General features: G+C 42.9%; 1 protein-coding gene across 12 annotated transcripts in view; it reads right to left on the bottom strand.

Annotated features, from left to right (window-relative positions):
- The window catches only part of rims2a (regulating synaptic membrane exocytosis 2a), a 129,774-nt gene that overhangs the window by 62,091 nt on the left and 48,062 nt on the right, over positions 1-19,621 (bottom strand). For all 12 annotated transcript variants that reach the window (XM_053880344.1, XM_053880342.1, XM_053880345.1 and 9 more), the window contains one exon: positions 4,945-5,879. In XM_053880344.1, the coding sequence (XP_053736319.1) occupies positions 4,945-5,879 (935 nt within the window). The remainder of the gene's footprint in view (positions 1-4,944; positions 5,880-19,621) is intronic.

Here is a 19,621-nt window from a genome sequence, read left to right as displayed (position 1 = left end):
GAGTGTTTCTGTGAAGACAACACTCATACATTTTGAGAAGAATGAGACTCGCTTGTAAAAAATAGATAGATAATGAATAAGATTCATCCTGATAAACGGCATTTAAATATTCACTATTTAAAGTTTTTTATCCTGGTGAACTGAAAAATCAGAAAGTTTATTCGCGACAGCATTTTCCGTGATAATGAATCAAAATGAATGCGTTGAAGTCCTTCAATTCTGAACAAAACTAACCCAGTTGTGTTTGACGTGGCTGCTCTAAGGTAAGCCAGGAGAAGCAAAGCACACAGCTTGACCTTTGAAGTTGGTCTGAAATGCAAAGTTACAAGGTCAGTCTGAGCTGCACACACTGGTGTCCTCCTCCTCCTCGATCCTCGCTGTACATCCATCAGTCTCGGGGAGAGGTAAAGCTACTTACCGTACACAGTTATGAACGGTGATAAAACACTATGGGCGTCCCCAGACAGACTTTGCCCTCTGCGGCCCTCTAACTAACAGCTGACAACAGTCATTAGCCACTCGCCTCCCAGATGCTCTTTGGCCGACAGCATGGACACCAGAGAGAGGATCGGTGTCACAGAGCCTACTGTGGTCATGATAGTCCAAATCAGAGTTGTTATCGATCAATATTTCATACTCTGATGATGATTTGGTTTCATGGCTCACGCTCACCTTCCACACCAATTCAGAATCTTGTGCGGCCACGCCCTTCCTTCCCATCCTGGAGGTGTATTAACAGTGGCACGCCACCACTGGGCACCGATCCCCAGCCAGGCGCTGTGTGGCTCTTCAGCGAGCAGGAAACTCATCACAGCCATAAATTGTGCGCATCAGCAGTCTGCGCTCGGCCCTGCCGCTTCACCCTGGCTCCTCGGCCCCACAAACTGCTGAATCAGGGCAAAGGCAGAGTGCAGGCACCGGCGGAGTTCACCAGCAGCAGGCTCTCCATCACTCTGACAGCTCAATAAAAACCAGTGTAAACTATTAATTGGATCATTAATTATTGATGCTGTTTTTACTACAAATCGAGGGGCGAAAGCAGAAACAAAGCAGGGTTGAAACAGTGTGAATGCTGGACATGGCTGCTGTTAGAAGAAGATGGAATCAGCGGGAGCTGGTTTTACTTCTCACAGGCAAATGCCGGACTGTATTCTACTTAAGTGACCATCCAACCAAACGCTCAGATTTACATGTACCTCCAGCGCCATTCATGAGAACGTGCGTTACGCTGTCACGACACAATTGCTCTCTGCCATAGTTAGCCAGGCAGATTCTGCTTTTTCTGTCTGTTCGGCACTATTATGCGACTGCATGTCAGAGGGATCAATAAGGAGGAAAACACAGGCAGAGGACTATCATGGTAAATCAGTCTCAAGCTCTGTCAGACACCAGTGAGGCCCATTACTGCTGGCACACCCCTTCTGCTTTTGGCTCCTCCTTGTGCCGTACTCTCATCATTCTATATCGAGCCCTTTGCTTTCATGAGCGCACACAGGCGGTTAGAAGATTTAGGAGCCTGGCTTGCTCCTGCTAACACACCCAGCACATGCAAGTCACATCGCAGTTTTTGTTTGCACCCAGATTGCAGTGCTTTTATTTCACTGACTTAACAATGCAACAATCAGAAGTGGGGCAAATTCCATGTGAATATGGCATAATAAGGATTGAAGTGCCACACTAACCAGCTTCTACGGAAACAGCACTCAAAATAATGTAGCTAAATGTGTGCAACTGAAAAGAAAATACTCTTGTTGGATGATTTCTGGGAGTCTAAAGTACTACCAATGACATAAGATGAACTATTCCTTCTTTAAAAAACATGTATGTCAATCCTTCATTGTGGCACTGACACAGCTGGACTCAGACACAACAAAATTCAAACAACAACATTGCTTTTTAAGCAATGTGATTCAGAAATGTACCACTTCACAACTTATACCTACTGTGTCAACATAATACGTTTTACGTTACTCTTATCCTTCTTTCTCAACTTTGGGCAACGACATCCTCTATATTTTGTAATTAGCGCTTCACACGGACCATTTGGAAATTTCAAATCTCAAGTTGAACTTATTCTGGTGGTGATGCTGTGTTAACTATCACTGTCATCAATGCAGCCCTTTTCTTATTTAAGAAAGTCCCATGACCCAGTCGAGTCCAAATATCAGATGTAAGAGACTTATAGGTTGGTTAACAGGTCGGGAATCAAAATATTAAGCTGGTTGGAAAGTTCTTTCTCTCAATTATGTTACTGATATGTGATGCAATATTTCCCCTCTCAGTCCCCACCATCACCCACATGTAATTTATATATATAAATGCCTATTTGTATGTTTTATTTATTTTCAAATACAGCGTCTATAGTTGGCCACTCTAAAAAAAACCCAATTTTTTCTAGCACTTTTAAGTGGTCAGACACGATAATTGCACATTTGTACCATGTAACATTAAGCAAAAAAAAAGGAAAATCAATAAATATATATAAATAAATTTTCATTATACAAAATGGTTGGCTATCAAGGGGTAATATAAAAATACCACAGTACCAAGCTTTTGTAGTTGGACTAGCTAGTCCCTCTTTGTTGCAGGTCACCAGGTAGATTTGTACGGGGCGATGACTATTCTGCACTTCAGACAGCCCTTGTTCCTAAGAGAAGCCGACCAGGAGGAGGCAGACAGACGCAGACAGGAACAACAGAAACTCTGACCCTCCTTTTCTTCCTATTTTTGTTCTGCAGCAACCTGGAATCTCCCACATCAATAATGTAGTGCCACTGCTGGGCCGTGGCCTTTACTGAGCAGAACAGTTACATAACAGAGCAGATCCACTGAATTCCTACGCTCTCATCAAGATTAAACATTGCGGGCATGTGGCAGGTGTCGAGCTTGTCTCGAGGGAAAATCCAGCTACTGTACTTTCAGCCAGGCTCTCTTTTACATCTCCACTTCTCAGCAGCGCCTTCTTTTTTAGTGTGTTTAGCATATCAGAAGTAAAAAGCCTTTGTAATTACCTGCTTGACAGGAAAATCAATTTGCAATTACGACAACTGTCACCCAGGTGCAGCAGTCAGGGGACTCAACAACCACTTTTGACGGTGATCCTACACCAAACGCCATTTAATTCAGTCTCTCCGACTGTCTTCTGGACAATATTTGTTTATACTCTCAAGTAACAAGGTGGTGTGTCCTCACAAGACGATTAGCCCAAAAACACTGGCTGCTTCTACATGTTTTAATCTCCACTCAATACTAGAAGAGTACATAACCCTTCATACCTATCAATACAAGTCCGAATTTGAGCTCCACTCGATAACAAGGGACTCTTGTTGAGGAAACTACATTTACTATTTCTTTTAATAGCTAAGAATGCAGTCCGTAATTTTCATCGACATCACATGTAGTAATACTTTTCAGGCGTTCCAAGAAATCTTACCCAAGTTTTCATCATCTAGTATAATATTGTTCACGATAACTTATTCATGACGAAGATTACAACAGATGCATCTTATGAATTAGCAGACATAGAAATATGATCCAATATCATGAAACATACTTACTTTTTTTAAATCATTTCTCGATTCATAAAAAAAAACACCAAAAAAATAACAAAAATATGATGACAAAAAATGCAATATGCTTGTGCTCTTAGCAGACATTGAGTGCTCTAACATGAGTGACGGAAAACAAAAAATCAGTCATGCCTGTTGTCTGCCTTAATGTACCTTCTGTACTCATACTCAACAACATACCGATACCATTATATGCCTCTCTCTTCCTCAGTGATGCAAAAATAACCCATAAACCTTCAGTCTATTTCTTGATAACAACAACTGGCTAAACACCTTCTTCTTTTGTTAGCAAGACGGATGCGTGGAGTAACATTAGCTCAGCGCACTCATTACGTAAACAGCTACTGGTGACACATTACAGCAGCGATCCCAGAGAAACCAGAGAGGGCATCCAGAGCAGCAGCATGACATCCACCTCAAAACCCAACCACAAACATATGCACACGACAACATCCACACAATTGGCCGACGTGAACAAGCCTCCTCCTGCAAAGGTAGCTGACAAAGAAAAGGAATAACAGCAATCCCAACACTGCTGGGGTTAAAAAAGCAAATTATTTGAATGAGGAAAAACAAATGCATTATAGACACCATCATCATCATCATCATCATCATCATCATCAAGGCAACAGGGTTTTTTTTCCCCGAATAATAACATGTAATTAATCGTCTAATATACTGATGTCATCTGCGCTGCATGTTTTGGTAACACTTTCAGTTAAAATGTCATTCACGTCATCCTGTCAGACGTAGTACACGGTGGGTGCATTAATGTCTACAGGCTGAAATACTGTTACTTCCACGTGAACGCTTGGTTAGATGCAGCCATTAATCAGAGGCAGAGCAAATGAACCTGATGCAGGGTTTCGGCCACAAAGCCTATTTATCCAAACATTTTTGTCAGTCCCACCACAGTGGGACCTTGACCTACCAGCATTTCCAGTCATTTTTTGGTGCTTTGAGCCAAGTGTTTGTCCACAGTGAAAGATCTGAAGTCGTGGTTTTAATGTTTGTTGCCGTGCTGAAGAATGTGCCGACCCATCACATATGTCTGGACAACTTTATTGACATGTGACAACTGATAATCTCTGTTTTGGACTGAATTAAACTGGGTCGAGGCACCAAGCTACACTGTAGGAACTGAAATAATGTCTTCCACCAATGAAACCATGTTGCCTTGATCATATTGCTAACTAATGGATCGATATTGCAGTCCACAACTGTCAGCTCAAACAGAGAAAGCACATGGAAAACAGAAGAGGAAATTATTACCTGAATGGACAGCTGCTTAAGACAGTAATCCCTCATTAAGTCACATCAAAAGAGCTAACATGTAACACTTCCATCGTGCCCGTGTTGTGTGTGGAGGACGTACCTTTCTCACTGACTGACTCGCTCTCTATCTCCACATCTTCACAGCTGGTGTACTCCGGCGTGGTCGCTAGCTCCTCCTCGGAGCTGCTCAGCGACACCTGCCTCATCTTCCCTCCCTTTTTGGTTTTGTGGGGTTTAGGAGGAGGAGGACGCACTGACTCGGACTGGTCCGAGCTGAGCGAGTCATTCCTTAACATGCTCTCCATCTTCTCTCTCTTGGTCTTGCGGACGGCTGAGCTGGGGTCCAAGTGGTGCCTTCTCATGGGATCCCCGCTTCCCATGTCTCCTCTCCGTAAGTCACCTGACCGGTCACCCAGCACCGGGCTACGGTGTGGTGTTGGGGGACTGTGGTTGGAGGTTCTGTGGCCTCCCAGGCCAGGGCCCATTGGCCCCGGAGAGGAGCGGTCAACAGAATAAGAGCGCTGTCCCACCATGGGCGGACGACGCTCCGTGAGGTGTTGACGTGATAGCCGGATAGGACTGGGCTCGTCCTGTTCCGTGTAAGCTAGCGATACATCGCTATGCCGGCGTTCATGCCTGAGGCGGCCCACCTCCGCATGCATCCTCATCTGCTCCTCATACGGCTGCGGCTTGACAGGATAGCGTGCCAGGTTGGGATCGCTACGATAGCGGGCCTGGAACTCTTCCTGGCGTTGCCGCTGGAGGTCATACTCACTAGGTGGTCCATCTAAGTCCTGGTCCAGAGGGTATTCCTGGGAGTGCCAGCGTCCAGGTCCCCGTCGGTCCCGATAGCCCATCCGAGCCGCATCCCTGTCAGGGTACATGTGTGGGCCCCGCGGAGCCCGCCGAGGGTCCTCGTCCCCGTAGTCTGACGGTGATCTGGGCATGCTGCCGTCCGTCGGGGCATATTGGTCGCCCCCCTCCCTTTGGTTGTATTTTTGGTTTGGATCCCTGGATGCTGATGGGCTTCTTTTTCTGTAAGACAGAAATTGATAAAGAACAAATTTGTGAGGCGCATCAACCAAAACATAAATTATTCCCAAACATTTTTTTCCCAGGAGGAAAAATATACCAGTGTTTCATGGTGTGAAAGGTGCCTCAGACAGGTTATGAGTTTTGTTGAACTAACTGGCACAACATAGCATATAACGGTTTGTTTCTCATGTCTGGATGGATTAACTCAGTGGCTATTCCTGAATTCAGTGGCGTATTTCCTTTCGCTCTTAAATGTTTTATAAAGTTAGTAGCAGAATGTTCAAGTTGGAAGCTAAAAATAATCCCACTTGTTCTCCAGCTCTCCACACTGACCCCATGGTTTGTGCCACAGCTTCATCACTCGACCACACGCCTCGTCGCTAAACCTTCAAGACTTGGAAGGCTGAATTGTGAATGACTTTTCTTGGACAGCCAAGTCTCAAGACACTTAGCTCAGTAAAGTGTGCATGCTAAAAGTTCATGGGTTCTCTCACTGGACTGGTGTTAGCGTGGTGACACCGCTTCATTAAATTTGCAGAGTTTTGTGAGCATAAAGTACATCTGCTAGTGTGGAGGTGGAGATGTGACAAGCCAGTCAGACGTGAAGCGTCACAGTGCTTTATCACAGTTCAGCGTTGCTCTGAGTGTGCGGTTGAAATATCTGCCTCACGATGCCCTGCACTGCAGAGGCTCAACCTCATGTCTTCTGAGACACACACAGAAATGACACCCTTTGTCTTTGCTCGAAATTATCTGCTAAAATTATTATGCTATGGCTATCAATCTTCGAAACATTAAGAAGAAAAAAATGTGTTGAGGGCAGAAGGTAAAAAAGAATACTTCAGTGTGAGGTATTTAAATAATAAACAAGTTGCATATGTATCTCCCAAAGCTACACCGAAAAAAAAACACAATTTAAAGGCCAAAATACCACATTGACCCAACTTGACCCAAAGAATAGTGTCCAACCATGTTGATATTCTTGTATTTAATAACAGGACCTGGAAAATAATGTGCCACACAGTGTTGAGAGGTTGGGCTCTTTTTTTTTTTTAATCATCATAATATTGTCTTGTATTCTTAGCTAGTAAATGTTGACCCATTTGTGATCTTTATAAAAGCGCATGACCTACCCAAAAACAAATGCCGTCCAAATGGACAACAAAAGCACATCACACTATGACCCGGGTTGTGTATCGTCTGTGATTGTGCAAAATTGTGTGTTAAATTTTGCACTCGAACAGAGGAATGAATCCCTCCCGTATGAATAAAGTCACCACAGTGTGCACAAAGAAAACAACAGTATTGAACACGTGAAAATGCATTAGCAAGTCCAAGCATCTATGTATTAAATATCAATAAAGACAGCTTAAAATACCACACAATCCAGAATTGCAATACTTCAGCAAAAACGTATCGAGATATTTGAGCATATCGATATTGATCAGTTTAGAAAACTCAACCAAGCTTTTACAGAGATGGACAACTCAAACTGTAAACAATAACTGAGGACAAAACACTGAAAACATCCAACGCATGTTGGATTAAACAGGACAGAATCAATGACATTGTTTTTAGTCATTCCTCCTTTGTCCCACAATTGAAAATGGATAACTTCACTGCTTTCAGAGTGGAGGCCAAGGAGTACAGGTGTGCTTGACGAAAGAGAAGTGTTTTGCTAGTTGTACAATTTTTATTGAAACAACAATTCAGCAATTAAATTGAAATTATATTTGAACTCTACAACATTGGTAACAGCTGCATAAACCAGTCTGCTTCAATTCTTTCTTCCAGTGTCTGAATTAAATTAATATATATAGAGAAATTTCACCTCCTGGTCATATCCATGCATCATGCACCATGCAAGTCAGCAATCAAAAGGAAGAGTTTTGTGTGCAGCTGAATGGAAGTGGCCATGTCTTTGACTGTTAGACGGAACGTTCATTGTCCAAAACAAAAACTCAATGTAGCATCCAGATACATTGAATCGTGTTGCTGCATTATTTACGAGAGCTCCTGGACAGCCGTGCTTCATTCACAAATCTAAAGCCGGCAGGACGAAACAGGACAGTGAAAATAAAGAGTGGTCTGTGTGATGGCGTGTGTATTGGTGAGCCTGGTCTGGCGACACTTGTGGTAACCAGTTGTCGAAAAACACCTACTCATGAGAACATTTTACTCTGTGGGGACCAAGATAAAGCCTCAGTTTGAGGATGAAAACTTTAAGTTTGAGTCAGAGTCCTGGTGAGGGTCAGCCATTGGCGTTGGATGGTTAGGTTTAGGGTGAAAGGGTGGTGGAAGGGTTATGGCCATGGGAGGTCCTCACAAGGATATAGATACAAATGTGTGTTCTCGGCCCTCTGAGTTGATGATCATAGGCGAGAGTGTTATATGTGCGCTTGTGTTCCACTGCCTTAGATAAGCTTCACTTAGACTCAAAGTCTGTATCAGCGCTTCAAGGCTAATGTGTCCTCGGGGATCTTGAAATATTACACCCACTACACTTAAATGCACACTGTACATGCACATTAACAAACTGCCCTTTGACGAGCTCTAACTCGCCTTGTCATGGCCGTCACAATTCCTGTGCTCTCATTTAGCCTTGTGTGTTCTTGCTGTCCAAACAGGCCCATCTTCCGCAGCAAACCGAACAGCCTCCGTAAGCATCCCTATCAATGTGCTGAGGCTCTAGGCGCTACACAAGCCCTCAGTCAGAGTAAGAGTGGTGGTGCAGCACTAAATTTTGCACCGTGCATTATTCCCTCATTGCTCCAGATGCCGGAGCGACTGTAATGGGCTCTCTGTGGTTTCCTCTGCTATCACAAGCTCTGCTGATCTTGGATCTGCACTTCATCCTCAGCTACAGACTAAGTGCATGCAAAAATATAGAACCTTTCTGGAGGGAAACTGAGAAACCTCCATACAAAACAAACCAAGAAACAAATATTTTGTGCTTCACACATAGTCAGTCCCTCCAGGAATAGGCAGACTTATTTATTAATTTATTTATTATTTTGCAGCAGATATTTTTCATTGCTACGAAAGATACGATCGTTTATGGTTCAGCACAACAACATGACAAGAAAAAAGGACCTGTGTAAATAAGCATGTAAAAAAAACTAGGCTCCAGGCTGCAATGATTACAACTTTATTTGCATAAAGCAATGAGAATTTCAAGTGTAAGAAAATGTACATGCTAAATAAAAAAAAGATAAAACAGGTGCATCTTTATTATTCCAATGTATTATGATGTCCCGTCCATAGTGCATTGGTTGTTTCGTTACGGAGCTCCTCACAAGAGTATGTTAGGACGTGCAGAGTCTGACAGAGGTGGAGAATGTTTGTGTGTGTGTGTGTGTGTGTGTGTGTGTGTGTGTGTGTGTGTGTGTGTGTGACAGGAGCTGTTGAGCAGCTCATTAATACAGCCAATTAAAAAGGTAACTGCTGATATGTTCCACAGGGTCGGGATGGAGAGTGTCAGAAAGCATGGAGAGAGATGGATCTCGCGGTCAGCCATGTTTGTTTACATCCGCCCCGCATAGGGTTCGGGTAATGACACACTGCACTAGTGAGTTCTGATATTTAGTTCTGTCTATTATACATTTAAATAATCGTAATTCGGAACTTCAAAATCGTGCACGTCCGAAGTGCGACCCAATATTTGCGGCAAAATGCGAGCGTTTCGCAAGCGTTTGGTGTCACACATGTCTGCACCTGAACAAGGTGGGAGGGAATATGATGATGCACACATGCCAAAGGAGACAAAAGTAAACAGTCACGGAAAAGTCGGCGTGATTGGTCAGAATTGCAGCACCTCACCGAACTCGCAGGGATTTGTTGAAATTGCATTAATATCGACATTTCCATGACCGAGGAGGGGCAAGACCTAGTCAAGAACATGACAAAATACGTGTGAGAGCAAATCAAGACCAAAACTAAAGAGGGTGGTACAAGGCTCAGACACAGGAGGGTTGGAACCAAACTAAGACGAAGACAGAGGAGCGAGTTCAAGGAGGAGCAGCGAAAAACAAAAAGACGACCAATTCCTTGGATCATAGACTCAGGGAACCCGCCCAAAAAACAGACCCACACTATCCTGGCAGGGATCAGAGCTAGGCCTACCCATTAGCAAGCGTGAAATGACTTCATTGTCGGCCACTGCTACTTAAGAGCAGTCCAAAATAATGGAAATCCAAAGCAGACTTGACTGTATCATTAAAACAGCATGTATCCCAGCACTGACCCAAGCACTCAAAGTACTTTCAATATTACAATCATCCAACAACAAAAAAAATAAAATCCCTTTGGTAAAAACAAAATGTATAAAAATGGAGCAAATCCAAGCTTCACCAAAACCAAGGGATTACACTATTGGCTTTGAAAGATTAAAAAGTAGGACCTTCAGAGATTAAATGTGACCTGGCATGCTTGACATGATGAAACCAGTGTAGGCTTTTGCCTTGTACAAGACTCGGGACTCAACAAGTTCAATTCAATAATGTCACGAGGCAAAAGTTTCTTGGATGCATGCTGTTCACAAATGTTCCAGCTAAACTGACTGCAAATGGCTTTCCAGTCGAAAATAATGCTTCAATAAAAGCAACGTCTTTTGACACAGGGTTTTCTCGATCATTGTAAAACAAGCGTGGACATCAGCACTGGCTCTGTCCTGCCTCAGAACCCTCAGATACCTGCTCTAAAGCTGTGGCCAAATCAAAACATCAGTTGGAATATCTTCAAGACATTAGTACAATAAGAACTGTATGTCTGACAGGTTTCTAACCAAACTTACTTTGCTCCTCTTTCCTTCCAGTTCCAGTCTTTAAGTTCCGTCTGATCCAACTTTGCACAGTCTTGCTGGTCTCAGTAATGACGATTCCAAGCTCCTCATGAATTTGGTGTTCTTAACACCTCAAGCTCTCCGGTGTGAATCCGGCCCCGTCAGCTGCGATCTCGCAGTCCCATCAGAAAAGCATTAAATACAACGGCAGAAGCAATAAGGGGGAAGCGTGACGCTGACCCACTGGGAGTGTGCCACCTCGACGTTGTGAAGTCAAATTAGAACAAATGTGTGCTGCATGTTTTTAAGCTCTTCCCCTAACCAGGGAATCTGGATCCCTAATGACGGCCATGCATCCTCAAATGCTCTCTATTGAAAGAAGATAAGGAAGAAGGCGGCAGCTGGTGGAAAACAGGCTGAATGTGCCTGTTTCTTCTGTGCGCACACAGATGTCCACAGTCATCCATTTACAGATGCAGCACCCTTTGCCCTTCGTTGGTCCGTCTGTATGTGAGATGAACCTCGGAATGAAAAAAAAAATACATCCACTTCCTGTTTCCTGACCTGCTGTGAGTCACCAGAAATGCAAATCAAGCACTCCAGATGCACCTTTAAAGCAGCTGCATGAAGAATAATTGTGGTTCCAACTCCAGGGTGGAATCTCTAAATCTGACAGGCAGCCTAGTTTAGGATTAGTTCCTGATCATGTGACAGCTGCAACTGGCATGAGCCAAGTTAAACCTCGAGTTAATGGTGAGTAAGTAGTGTAAATCACTTCATCCAGTTTCTGCCTGGAGTTAGAATATAGTTCAACGATGATCATCCCAAACACATGTCAGGAGTTTAAAACTAGAAAAGCACTTGGAGAGCGCCACCAGTGTGTTTTCTATAAGTCACCTCGCAATAAATTCTTTAAAGACAATCGCAACACCAACATTTCACCATTTGTTCTGTGTCCCATTATCAACATACCGAATAGAGTTTTTTTTGCAGACAGATGAATGTTGACAGTATGTGTGGAACTTCTTCTGGTAAACAGATACGAGACACACAAGTCTGTAATGATGCTGAAACAAATTTAGTGTCCATAAAATGAAAACGGTATCATAATGGTGGCCCATGAAAAAACCTTACACCCGACACCTTAAAGCACTGACCGCTTTTGGAACCAAATATTTTCATTATTCACATTTAAATGTCTTTACAGTGACGAGACAAGCCTCATTTTGAAATTACAACATTCTCCCAGCAGGCCTGCTAAACTACAATCTGTGTTCTGCATAGTAGAAATTGTGTTCAGTTACATCAGCTACGAGAACGCTGTGGCATCAACACATCTAAATAACATTTATGACTTTATAGCTTCCCACATGACCATTAACATTAATATTGTCTCTGGTGTTAGCAAGATGAAACGTCACCTTAAAAAAACACTGAGGTGTAAGATGACAAATAAGGCACCAAAGACAAAACACAGAACTTGGATGATCTGATCAATTTTGTAATCAAAATAAATTTTAACATCCCTTTTCAAGAAGGCAAAATATAGAAAAAAAACTTGCAGAATGTAACAACTATTCTGTCAAAAGCACAAGTGAAAAACATTTAATTTGATGTGAGACAGCATGGTAAGTCTCTTAAGACTTGACTGTCCGTGAAACATTTATATACTGACAGCTTGTAGCAGGACTCCTAGTCACAGAGCACTACATTTATGAAAGTTTCCACTCTGGACGTTTTCAAAAGTTTCAGACTCAGGTGGCTGACAAACGCTGCACCCGACTCCAAAAAGCAGACAGATCCGTTTTTTTTCCGTCTCTGCATAAACGACACCTGAAAAAGGCTGCTCACCTATCTGAATCTGAAATGAATGAATATTTCTTCGGCAGTTGGCTTATCGTTCCGAATGTCAGACCAGCAGGTCTTGCTAAGCGTCAGCTGCGCTAACAGCCTGCTGCTGAGGAACCAGCGGTCTCACTTTCATGAGACCCGAAAACTCCCCGTGCTCCGTCAAGTGCTGGAGCTTTAAATGGCATATTTAATGTTAACATGCTTCCCTGCACAACATTTTCCCGTGCATGTGCTGCAGGATGCAGACTTTACATGACAGATTGAAAGAACCTTCACAGCAGACATGCTGCTGCTGAGTGAGCAGCAAGTAGGGAAGAGCGGACGCATCACAACCAACAGGCTTCATCAGAGAGCCAGCTGTCACACGCGATCAGTTGTTGTGATCGGCAGTGACAGGTAGACATTCACCAATCACACTGAAAACAGCCGATTACGATCGGTGACCGATCGTTCGGAGCATCCCTACTCAGAACCCATGACAAGTTTAGAGTTTGCTCTGAACTGAAGGTAAACCAGTCAGGAGAATGCCAGAAGCCATATTTGTAGTCCTTGTCTCTCATTGAAAGCAGATGTAACTAAGTATAAATAGAAACATTTAAAATGTTATTTTGATGCCACCTTATTCTATTAGTACGCAACCACTGAAAAAAAAAACAATTGCACAATAGGGTCAGTCAAAATGATAAGATCTGCGTAGTAAATCACGACTGACCAAGTGCTATCTTCAGTCATCACCAATTTCAGAAAGACCCGTATGGAGATGATGTACTGCAGACGAGAGTCCTCACTGTTACGGCAGTGCAGCAGCACCATCAGATTGCTATCGACGGCATTCATAACGGCTGGATCCAAGCCAGGCACTTTAAGCTTTGTAAAAACATTTCCTGATACACACGAGAATAACCTTGCTTGACCAGAAATGATTTGCGTCACCCGAAACGTTCTCACCAGAAAACCCAGCCATATGTCGAGTAGTATTTTGAAAACACGGCAATAACATAAACCTGCTGCCGAAATACTTGACTTGAGCGTCTATTTTAAGGACTTTTACGGCACATTAATAACATAAATGTTTGCGTTGGGCTTCAGCACCGCAATAGCTTGTTGATACTACCAAAATAGCTGCTACTGTCACCACTGCTGTTGTAACAAATGGCCGTCACACTCCCGTCACTTCCCTCCTCAGTGGAAAGTTTTGTGAAAGTCCAGAACACAAAGTCGTGGAGGCATTTATCAGCACGGCTGACACGGCACACAGCACTTCCAGTGTCTTCACTAATTGGCTGTGTGAACACAGACTTCTTCCTCCTATCTATGAGCAGCCAATGGTGTGTGTGGGAGTGTGTGTGTGTCCATGCTATGTTTATACTCTGTAGGGCTAATATATCTTCGGCACTGCAACGTCTGCTCCAACTCCTTTTTAAGAAGAGGTGCTGCTTGCTTCTATGTAGGCCAAGCCCCAACAGAGTACGCCATTAAGATAAACTACACGTGAGGAACGCCTGCTCTCCGCTGCAGCGCAGGGTGGGAGATATATGGAATTTGTTTGCGCCCACCATCATCAATGTTGGAATGAAACCCTACGACGCAGACAGACATTTCACCAGGTGCCGCCTTAAAACAGTCTAAGTAGTCTTATTGACGATTTGCACCAAGGTAGGCTTTGGTGATGGGGGGGGATGGAGGGGTGGGTGTGGAGGGTGTCCTGCTGAGAGTCTGTTAGTAATCAACCCCCGGAGCACCAGTGGGTAATTAACTTTTATTGCATTTTCGAACGCATGAGGAGTTACACGGGATTGGAGCTCATCTGTGACCAGGCATTTCCACATGTAAGTTATTAGAATTAGAGTCGGAAATTCTGAAGCACCACACGGAAGAATTTAAAGTGTCTGGCTGACACAAAATGTGCTCAACAAAGCTGCGATAACTGCTCATAAAATTAGCATTTTGGTGTCATGTCAAGCAGACAGCCAAGGGCGGAGACAAAAAGTAGCTGGATCGAAATAATAAATACCAAAGTGAGTGACTCACTAGTCACTGACCACCCACAAATGTCTATCTAAATAGATAACATAATGAAAAATAAATGGATCTTCATTTTCAACATTTCAGAAAAATCCACAAGTCAATATAAAAGATATTATAAAAAGTCTAAAATGATTACAAAAATCACTATAATGAATATCATTGTTTCCTCTTCATCCTGTGGTTTCATTCTATTTGGAGGCTTGAAAATAGCTTGTGCGGATGTCGTCGCCTTCTACTCCAACTAACTGGAATGCAGTATTACTATAGAGATGTTGAGTCAGGAAGATCACCAGATGTGTGGGAAGAAATGCTGTTGAAGAGACCGACAGCTAAAAGTCGCTGTCCAGTGTGTGACTCTATTTTGATGTTGCTTCTCTAGATTTGAAAACAATGAGAGAAATATGACTTATGTCCACATCTCAGTGTCTCTGCACAGCTTTGTTCAGTACGTTTTTAAAAAGGTACAAATAAGCTTCTTTTATGTGGCGCACGTGTGGAACACTAGTATCGGGGGTCAAATCTAGGCCACAAAACTGATGTGTGGCCCGCCAGAGCTTTAAATACATTTGAGAATTCTAAATTTCGAAATTGAACACTGACATTAAGTGCACTGAAATTGTATGACTGGTCTTTAACAGGCATGTTTCGATAAAAATTGAACCCTGCAGTGGGAAGGGAATTCAATGAAAGGTGGAAAACCTGTCTTGTTTGACTAAGTGAAATCAGAGGTGAACTACAAACATGCTTTAGGCATGAAAATAACCAAACAAAATTTAACATGAAGACTTAAGACAGTTCAATAAATATACTTCTTTTTCCTGGATTGCAACTCAACTTTTGCCACATTGCGTGACTGCGTTTAACACTCCTCCATCTTCAACTGGCATCTTATTCAGCAATAAATCAATTGTACACATAGATAACATAGATAAATGATGACTAGTAATATGAAGGATGTATATAACCCCGCTGATTCTCTTAAATTTCAATTGCACAAGGAAATACTGCGCTCAATTCATAATCTGAAAAACTGTAGCCGCACTAACAGCGAGGAAATGTACTTCTCAAATGCAACACAAATAAGAAATAGTTGTCCCTTTTGCCAAGTGTGCATTTTCATACCCACGCATCTGGAATAAATGGCAGGTTTCGCCGTCTGCTCACAGAAAGTGAGGAGGTAATGAAAAAAGCTGAGGGGTGAGTCAGAGGAAGCTTTAATAATCCTCGCTGCCCGAAATAACATCTCCAGTGCCGGGTAGACCGACTACCCTCTTGGGAGAGTAACAACGGTGCAAGTGGTGATGGACTCCTTGCATCAATCCGTCCATCAAACCGCCCCCGTCATCCTGTCCTCTTAACTCTTCTGGGTCTATTATTATCAACAGACGCGACTGCAGCAGCGCGGCACGGGGTGGCAGACAGCCAAGCACTTCATGTACCAAATATACAACAGGACGACGCAGCGGAGTCATAGGGACAACCTGTGATTCAGTCAGGTGGAAGTGGGTGAGTCGAGCAAGTCTGGCCGCTGTTCCTCCGCTTATTGTCCGATCATGGCTGTCAAATGGTGCTGCGGTCCAGGGTTAAATAGCGATGCACTGTGGGTTCAAGGATAGGGCCTCCTTGTCTCGCACAACACCTCACTGCGTCCGTCCCACAGTGTTCTGGCAGCAGAAAACAAACCCATCATCTGGTGTTACAGAAGTCAGTACAATGCTCATTTGACATTCTCACATTGCACCACATCCTGCCTTCATAACTGCTGATGGACAATGTCAATGTAGCAAGAGCATTTTAAAAGACAAAATTAGCCCATGGCACATAAAGCTGCGTCTTAATCTTGCTGAAATATTAATTAACCTATTAACCAGTCACAGCAGATCAACCTGCTGTAGATGAGATGAGATTTTTTATTTTATTTTTTAAGGCAGCTCAGAGGGCTTAGGAAAAAAAAATATTTAATGCACCTGAAAATCCTTTTTAGTTGATGGAGCGGAAACTGATCACTTTAGTGCCACAATATATTTAACAAAGTGCTGCATTAACATATGGAACATAGTATGTAACATAGCTTTGGATGTGATGGTTGGAGTTTGTACAGCAGCAGTGTGAAAGCAACACAATACAATCACACTAGTCCAAGAAATTTTTACTATTTTAGAAAAAAAAGTACTTATGACTTTGTTTATATGAATGCTGAAATTTGACAATTACATATTTATTTTTAACATTTGTTTATGAACATGTTTAAGTGGGTACAGAGCCATTGAAATAGGGAACGCCATTCGGAAACAACCAAACAAAAAGGGCACACAACACTCAATCTTCTCTTTTAAATTTAACACACACATTTCTGTAGCTTTGAAGCAAGTTCTTGCAACCGCTGTTTTTTTGTTTTGTTTTTTTATTTCAATATTTTTCATTTATTTATTTATTTTTTTGTAATTCAATTTTTAAAAGTAGCTGAGACATCCTTGTATCCAGTGGACAATACTTGGTCTTCATGTCCTCATCCACTTCAACACAAGACACAAAATGTTAAATAGAATTTGACTCTTCTGAGAATTGTGATTTGATTGTAACATTTATTATTTTCTCTATTTCTTTCTCCACCCACATCTGTGTAGTGTATTCCACCATCCAAATATGCCACATTAACAAATCCCTTCATGTTGGACTCAAACAAATGTTGTCTGGTGAGTGTAACGCCACTATCAGCACAACGCGGCTACTCAATAATGTTGAATAAAAAATGGATCTCAATCATTTGCTTTCAATGTCTCTGCCGCATTTAACATTAAAAATGATAAACAAATGAACAACATGTATAAAATAGTTGAGTAAAACTACATTGTTTCACCCGGTTTGTTTGTTTTAGTGTCGGAGTATCAGAAAGCATCTGCTTATATGAAAAAGCAACAAGTTGAAAAATGAGGATTTCAAGGCAGTGCATTACTGAAAAAAGCATGTAAAGGCTGACCTTTTAAACGATAGCCCAAACAGATCTAAATGCAAACTCAATCCAATTAAAAAATGTCCTCATCTGATGGGAAAGCCACTTGTTCTGTTTGTTCAGCAGAAGGACCTTTCTGCGGAGCTCGATGGCATTGACAAGCCAATGTCTGGATCAATGAAGCCACGTCCAGACCTTTGCAGAGCGGGTCCCCGACAGGAGGGCTGTGAGTGTTAATTGTAATTGTATAAGACACTGTCTGTAACTCACGCCTGGGGCTGGACGGGTGAGGAAACGTGGGAGAATCGAAGGCAGGTTGAAAAGCAACCATGGCAACTGGTAGGCTTTCAGAAGAAGTTTTAATATGACGCAAAAGTCAATTAGGGTTTTGAAGGGAGCACCAGCAATTTGTGATGCAAAGAAACAGGGCTGCTAAAAGGGCGCTGAGGAAGTCCATTCAAAGAGCATCCTGGGATCAGAACACAAGATCATGACACACTGCATTGCACTGAACCCAGCAACAGCTCTTCACACAAAATTCGCCGTCGAGTGAAGAGGCAGTGTAAAAGCGACCTCACAGAACACTGCACAGCCCAATCTTAACCTTACATTTTGATGAATGACAACTCCATTGGATCCCATGCTCCACCAGAAATAAGGAAAGAGGTCTATTGAATCTGGCAGCAGAAGATAAATGCAGTACAATTCAATAAGCCAAGAATAAACAAGGGCCGTGAACGGCCTTTTAACAGGATCAAGACACAACAAATTGATGGAAGCCTTGAATGACAAAAAGCCTCTCCAGGCCACACCAGGAGATGTGATCAACTGCTGTTCCCAAACCTTATGAATTATTCAACTTATTTTAATAGAGATTATAGGAATGTTACAGGCAGCAGATTCCAAAAATAAGCGGGGCAAAAAAAACGAAGCAGGAGGAGCCGAGTGTTGGAGCCGCATCTTATGTATGTTTACTCAGCATCTGCCAGCCATAGAGGGAGGCTTTTGATCACATCTCAGTTGGGGTCTTCATGGCAGCGGAGGCCCGGCAAGCACCGCCAGGTCCGCCTCATTTCCACCACAAATGAACTGAGCTACTTGCACACGTGCAGAGAGGCAGAGGAGCCACGGACGGCCGCAAAATATGGAAATAATTAATCTCATTGAGCTAGTGAAATACCATCAGCGTCTAAAGAGGGATTTGAACTCGGGCGCAGGATGAGACGGTCTTGATAGGAGCTGATGTTTAGATCAGGCTTTTTCATTATTGTTTCATCACTCAGTCTTTTCGAGTGTATTTGTGGTAATTGAATAAATTGGAGCATGAAATGGGTTTAGATTCGAGGCACAGAAACTGGATTACATGTAACGTTAGCTCTATCCCATTCATGAGTGCTGAGTCACTCCTCACTCTCCTCTCTGTTGTCGGTTGGACATCAGCAGGGTGAAATAAGTATATTTATGTCATATATATTCATCTCTTATGCTTTACATTTGGAAGAGTGGGACAGCAGAGGCTGCCATCGGGGCTCTCTTTTCCTCTTTTCGCAAGCTTAGGGGGAATAGCTGAGTAGGGGAAACTGACAAGATATCACTAGCCAATCTGTTCCGGGTGCAACACCTGCAGAGCTTAGAATACAACAGGAAGAGAGTCAAAAGAGAAGCAACCAAGAGAAAGGAAGCCACGCAGGCTGCAGGAGGAGGACAGATGCATATGGCCAGAATGGTGACTGCAGGCACTGGGACGGATGACACGGGTCTGGCAGCTGTTTAGATGTGTGAAGGCCACCACAGCCGTGGCCCCTGGACCTCCATATCCACTCACTTAAACTGTAGCAGGGACCAGAGAAAGATGTTCTTTTGACACACCACAAAACAGCTAATGGAAGCCCACGAGCAAAAATGAGCTACCAAACATCTTTCGTTCAGGGGTCAGATTGCAGCTGGGGATTACGTATATGTTAGGCAACAACGCTGCCTGAGAGAGCTGAGATACTTGTAGCATAACTTGTAGTCAAAGAGGACAGTAGTTTTTGTCAAATGACTATGTAGCATAAACCCCTGAGGTGTCTGGTTTGCTATGCTGCATGAACTCCAACACAGAGACGAGAAGAAGCAGCTGAGACCAGC

The sequence above is a fragment of the Synchiropus splendidus genome, chromosome 12 (genome assembly GCF_027744825.2).
Source record: "Synchiropus splendidus isolate RoL2022-P1 chromosome 12, RoL_Sspl_1.0, whole genome shotgun sequence".
Classification (NCBI taxonomy): domain Eukaryota; kingdom Metazoa; phylum Chordata; class Actinopteri; order Syngnathiformes; family Callionymidae; genus Synchiropus; species Synchiropus splendidus.
This window is presented reverse-complemented; position numbering and strand designations above follow the sequence as displayed.